This window comes from Ciconia boyciana, unplaced genomic scaffold (assembly GCF_034638445.1).
Source record: "Ciconia boyciana unplaced genomic scaffold, ASM3463844v1 HiC_scaffold_38, whole genome shotgun sequence".
NCBI lineage: Eukaryota > Metazoa > Chordata > Aves > Ciconiiformes > Ciconiidae > Ciconia > Ciconia boyciana.
The window spans coordinates 759471-765860 of NW_027328406.1; the positions used below are offsets into that span (position 1 = coordinate 759471).

Genomic DNA, 6390 nt, shown 5'->3' on the forward strand with positions numbered 1-6390 from the left:
TTTGACCGCCGACGCGTCGTCTGTGCTACTGCTGCTAATACCCGCGACGAACTCGAGCCCCTTCCCAGGTGCCTGTCGCACCCAAACAATGACGGTGCTGCTGAAGGTGAAGCCGGAGCCCTTGCAGCAAAACAAGCTGGAGGTGGCTCCAACCGCAGCACCGTGCCCCGACGCCCCTGCACGTGTCCCCAAACCCCTGCATCTTCCTGAAACCCCTGGCACTGAGCCAGGACTACTTGCACTAAACCAGAACATGCCTGCACTGTGTCCCCACATCCCAGAATCTTCCCAAAACCCCTGCACCCAGCCCGGACCCTTCCACCCAGCCCAGACCCCTGCACCCAGCCCACATCCTTGCCCCAAGCCTTGACCGTTTGCCTTAAGCCCAGAATTCCTGCACCCAGTCTGCATCCTTGTAGCCACCCTCGTGCCCAAATCCTCGGCTCTTGAGCTCGCTGGATGCTGCCCCCTCAGCCCCGTCGTCCTTACCACCAGCACCACCACCGGTGATTTCTGCCACCCACTCGAGCCCCTTCCCGGGCGCCTGTCGCACCCAGAACATGCCGGAGGTGCTGGAGGTGAAGCCGGAGCCCTTGCAGAGCTGGGGGCTTGGTGCTGGGTTTTCAGAAAGATGCTGGGATTCTGGGACACACTACCATCGCTCTGAATACCCGCGATGAACGGATCCCCTTCCCGGGCGCCTGTCGCACCCAAACCATGCCGGTGCTGCTGAAGGTGAAGCCGGAGCCCTTGCAGAGGAGGTGCAGGGACCCCCCGGGTGTCCAGGCTCAGTGCAAGGGTCCAGGGTGTGGAGCAAAGGATCTGGGCATCGTGCAGGGGTTGGGTTCAGGGGTCCAGGTTCACTGCAGGGGTTTTGGGAAGATGCTGGGAATGGGGAAACAGTGCAAGGATGTTTGGTTGAGGTGCAAACAGTCCAGGTTCAGTGCACAGATCCGGGCTGAGGACATTGGTCCAGGCTCGGTTCAAGGGGTCCGGGCTCAGGGCAGGGGTCCAGGCTCGGTGGAAGGGGTCAAGGGTTGGATCAGGGGTCTGGAAACAGGGCTGGGGGCCGGCCAGGGCTTCTCAAGCCCCCTCGCACCCTCCTCTGCTTTAACCATCCCCCGGACCCACTCGAGCCCCCCTGGGCACAGAGGACCCCCCAGCAGGACACATCCCAGCTCAGGCCCCCTCCACCTTCCTCCTCCTCCTCGCAGCCCTGCCAGGTAGGACCCAGCCCCGCTGACCCCCTCCCCGGGCGCGGATATGGGGGGCGATGCCGGGAGCGGGCGACTCAATTCTGTCCTTCCTCCTTCCGCAGGGCTGCGGGCGGCCGAGCAGCTGGTCGAGTCCGGAGGGGGCCTCCAGAAACCCGGGGGGTCCCTGCGCCTCCTCTGCAAGGGCTCCGGCTTCACCTTCAGCAGCAAAGGCATGGCTTGGGTGCGACAGGCACCTGGGAAGGGGCTCGAGTTTGTTGCGGGTATTGACAGCTTTGGTAGCACAAGCTACGCGCCAGCAGTCAAAGGGCGCTTCACCATCTCGAGGGACAACTCCCAGAGCACGGTCACGCTGCAGATGAACAGCCTCAGGGCCGACGACACGGCCACCTACTACTGCGCGAAAGAAGCTGATGCTGGTGTGTAGCTGGGAAAAGAATCCCCATCAGCGATGCCCGGCAGCCCCAGCCCTCTGTGCCAAAGTGTCAAATACTGACCATTTGCCCCAAATCTCAATCGTTTTTGCCCCAAACCTCAAGCGATTGCCCCAAATCTCAACAGTTTGCCCCAAACCTCAAGTGATTGCACTATATCTTGACCATTTTTGCCCCAAACCTCGACAGTTTGCCCCAAATGTCAACTCTTTTTGCCCCAAACCTTGACTATTTGCTCCAAACCTCGACTGTTTTTGCCCCAACACTCGGTCATCTGCCCCTAATGTCAGATGATTTTGCAGCAAATATTGACCACTTGCCCCAAACCTCGACCATCTACCCCAAACCTGGAAAATTTTGCCCCAAATCTTGACCGTTTTAGCCAAAACCTTGACCGTTTGTCCCAAACCTCAACCACTTGCCCCAAACCACGACTGGTTTTCTCCCACAACTCGACTATTTGCCCCAAACCTCGACCGTTTTTGCCCCAAACCTCGACCGTTTACCCCAAACCTCGAACATTTTTGCCCAAAACCTCGATTGTTTGCACCAAATTTTGACCGTTTTAGCCCAAGCCTTGACCGTTTGCCCCGAAGCTCAAACATTTGCCCCGAATTTCGACTGGTTTTCTCCCAAAATTTTGCCACGTGCCCCAAACCTCGACTGTTTTTGCCCCAAACCTTGACTCTTTGCCCCAAATCTCGACTCTTTTTGCCCCAAACCTCCACCGTTTGCCCCTAATCTCAGCCGGTTTTGCCCCAAATAGTGACTATTTGCCCCATATCTCAGCCATTTTTGCCCCAAACCTCAAGCGATTGCCCCAAATCTCAACCATTTGCCCAAAACCCCAAGTGATTGCCCAAATCTTGACCATTTTTGCCTCAAACCTCAACTGGTTGCCCCAAATGTCAACACTTTTTGCCCCAGACCTCAACTATTTGCCCCAAATCTCGACTGATTTTTCCCCAAACCTCAACCATTTGCCCGTAACCTCAACCGTTTGCCCCTAATCTCAGCTGGTTTTGCCCCAAATCGCAACCATTTTTGCCCCAAATCTCGACTATTTTCCCCAAACCTTGGTCGTTTTCCCGAAATCTTGACCGTTTTTCTCCCAAAACTCGACCATTTGCCCCAAACCTCGACTGTTTTAGCCCCAAATGCCGACCGTTTGCCGCAAATCTTCACCACTTGCCCCAAACCTCGACCGTTTTTGCCCCAAACCTCTGTCGTTTGCACCAAATCTTGACCATTTTAGCCCAAACTTCAACCGTTTGCCCCATACCTCAACCATTTGCCCCAAACCTCGACTGGTTTTCTCCCAAAACTCGACTGTTTGCCCCAAACCTCGACCGTTTGCCCCAAACCTCAACTGTTTGCCTCAAATCTCAGCCAATTTTGCCCCAAATATTGATCATTTGCCCGCAAATCTCAACCGATTTTGCCCCATACTTCCACCATTTGCCCCAAACCTCGACTGTGTTTGCCCCAAACCTCAACCGTTTGCCCCTAAGCTTGGCCGGGTTTGCCCCAAATATTGACCTTTTGCCCCAAATCTTGAACATTTTTGCCCCAAACTTCGACCGTTTGCCCCTAATCTCAGCCGCTTTTGCCCCAAATATTGACTGTTTGCCCCCAAATCTCAGCCATTTATGTCCCAAACCTCAACCATTTGCCCCAAACCTCGACTTTTTGCCCTGAAACTCAACAATTGCCCTAAACCTCGACTGTTTGCCCCCACACTCAAACATTTGCCCCAAACTTCGACGGGTTTTCTCCCAAAAGTCAACCATTTGCCCCAAACCTCGACCGGTTTTCTCCCAAAACTTGACCACTTGCCCCAAACCTCGACTGTTTTTGCCCCAAACCTTGACTCTTTGCCCCAGATCTTGACTCTTTTTGCCCGAAACCTCAACCGTTTGCCCCTATGCTAATCAGGTTTTGCCCCAAATATTGATCGTTTGCCTGAAATCTCGACGGTTTTGCCCCAAAACTGAAGCGATTGCCCCACATCTTGACCATTTCTGCCCCAAACCTTGACCAGTTGCCCCAGATGTCAACACTTTTTGCCCCAAACCTTGACTATTTGCCCCAAATCTCGACTGTTTTTTCCACAAACCTCGACCATTTGCTGAAACGTCAACCATTTGTCCCAAACTTCGACTGTTTTTGCCCCAAAACTCGACCGTTTGCCCCCACTCTTGACCACTTGCCCCAAACCTCTCGGTGCAGGGGTTTGGGAAGCTGCTGCGATGCTGGGACGCGCTGCAGGGACGTTGGGGCTCGGTGCTGGGGTCCAGGCTGGGGCAGGCAGATGAACCGGCTGGAGCCGTCCCAGCGCGGCACAGAGGGCTGGGGGCTGCCGGGCATCGCTGATGGGGATTCTTTTTCCCAGCTACACACCAGCATCAGCTTCTTTCGCGCAGTAGTAGGTGGCCGTGTCGTCGGCCCTGAGGCTGTTCATCTGCAGCGTGAGCGTGCTCTGGGAGTTGTCCCTTGAGATGGTGAAGCGCCCTTGCACTGCCGGCGCGTACTCTGCACTACTAGCATCGCTCCAAATACTCGCGACGTACTCGAGTCCCTTCCCGGGCACCTGTCGCACCCAAACCATGGCATTGCTGCTGAAGGTGAAGCCGGAGGCCTTGCAGACGAGGGTCAGGGACCCCCCGGGTTTCTGGAGGCCCCCTCCGGACTCGACCAGCTGCACGGCCGCCCGAAGCCCTGCCAAAGGAGCAAGGACAGAATTGAGTCGCCCGCTCCCGGCATCGCCCCCCATATCCGCGCCCGGGGAGGGGGTCAGCGGGGCTGGGTCCTACCTGGCAGGGCTGTGAGGAGGAGGAGGAAGGTGGAGGGGGGCGGAGCTGGGATGTGTCCTGCTGGGGGGTCCTCTGTGCCTAGGGGGGCTCGAGTGGGTCAGGGGGATGGTTAAAGCAGAGGAGGATGTGAGGGGGCTTGAGCAGCCCTGGCCGGCCCCCAGCCCTGTTTCCAGACCCCTGACCCAACCCTGGACCCCTTCCACGGAGCCCGAACCCCTGCCCTGAGCCCGGACCCATTGCACTGAGCCTGGACCCCGTGCACCAAGCCTGGACTGTTTATACCAAGCCCAGAGCCTTTGCAGCAAGCCCAGCCATCCCTGAGCTCTTTCCCCATTCTCAGCATCTGCCTAAAACCTCTGCCCAACCCCAGACCCTTGCACCCAGCCTGGACCCCTGCACAGTGCAGAAACCCTTTGCTTTGAGCCCCGAACCCTTGCACTGAGCCTGGACCTCTGCCCGAACCTGGACCTCTGAAATGAGCCCAGACCCCTTCCTGTGCCCAAAGCCCCCTGCACCCCAGCTTTGCTCCCCTGAAGCTGGTGCCAGCCTGCAGCAAGGCACAGAGGGACCTGGGGGGTCCCCTCTTCTGCCCCTCCCCAGGGCTGTGGGCGGCCGTGCAGCTGGTCGAGTCCGGAGGGGGCCTCCAGACACCCAGGGGGTCCCTGCGCCTCCTCTGCAAGGGCTCTGGCTTCACCTTCAGCGGCACCAGCATGGGATGGGTGCGACAGGCGCCCGGGAAGGGGATCCGGTTCATCGCGCAAATTAACACTGGTGGTAGTGGCACAAACTACGCGCCGGCGGTGCAAGGGCGCTTCACCATCTCGAGGGACAACTCCCAGAGCACGGTCACGCTGCAGATGAACAGCCTCAGGGCCGACGACACGGCCACCTACTACTGCGCGAAAGCTGCTGATGGTGCTGGTGGTGCTGCTGGCACCGACCCCGTGTCTGGGCAGGAAAAGCGCAGGCGAGCGGTGTCCCCGCGGGAGGCAGCGATGCCCGGCAGCCCCCAGCCCTCTGTGCAGGGTCCAAGCTGATGACACTGGTCCAGGCTCATTGCAAGGGGTCCAGGCTCAGGGCAGGGGTCCGGGCTCCGTGGAAGGGATCCAGCGTTGAGTCAGGGGTCTGGAAACAGGGCTGGGGGCCGGCCAGGGCTGCTCAAGCCCCCTCGTACCCTCCTCTGCTTTCACCATCCCCCTGACCCACTCGAGCCCCCCTGGGCACAGAGGACCCCCCAGCAGGACACATCCCAGCTCAGGCCCCCTCCACCTTCCTCCTCCTCCTCGCAGCCCTGCCAGGTAGGACCCAGCCCCGCTGACCCCCTCCCGGGCGCGGATATGGGGGCGATGCCGGGAGCGGGCGACTCAATTCTGTTGAGATTTGGGGGCAAACGGTCAACATTTGGGGCAAAATAGTCGAGATTTGCGGCAAATAGTCGAGGTTAAGGGTAAAAAATGTTGACATCTGGGGCAACCGGTCGAGGTTAGGGGCAAAAATGGTCAAGATCTGGGGCAATCACTTCAGGTATGGGGCAAATGTTTGAGATTTGGGGCAATCGCTTGAGTTTTAGGGCAAAAATGGCTGAGATATTAGGGCAAACAGTCAATATTTGGGGCAAAACCAGCTCAGATTAGGGGCAAATGGTGGAGGTCTGGGGCAAAAAGAGTCGAGATTTGGGGCAAACAGTCAGGGTTTGGGGAATGGTCAAGATCTGGCAGAAAACCAATCGAGGTTTGGGACAAATGATAGAGTTTTGGGAGAAAAGCGGATGAGGTTTTGGGGAAATGGTTGAGTTTCGGGGCAAACGGTCAAGATTTGGGCAAAACCGGTCAAGATTTGTGCAAACGATCAAGGTATGTGGCCAAAATAGTCGAGGTTTGGGGCAAAACCAGTTGAGATTTGGGGCAAACAGTTGAGGTTTGGGGAAAA

At 57.6% G+C, this 6390-nt stretch overlaps 1 gene segment (V, D, J or C); it reads right to left on the bottom strand.

Annotated features, from left to right (window-relative positions):
• Positions 1-4040: 4040 nt before the first annotated feature.
• Positions 4041-4421, bottom strand: LOC140645776 (immunoglobulin heavy variable 3-23-like). The segment is given in 1 exon segment: positions 4041-4421. A coding segment is annotated over 1 exon segment (381 nt).
• Positions 4422-6390: the final 1969 nt, after the last annotated feature.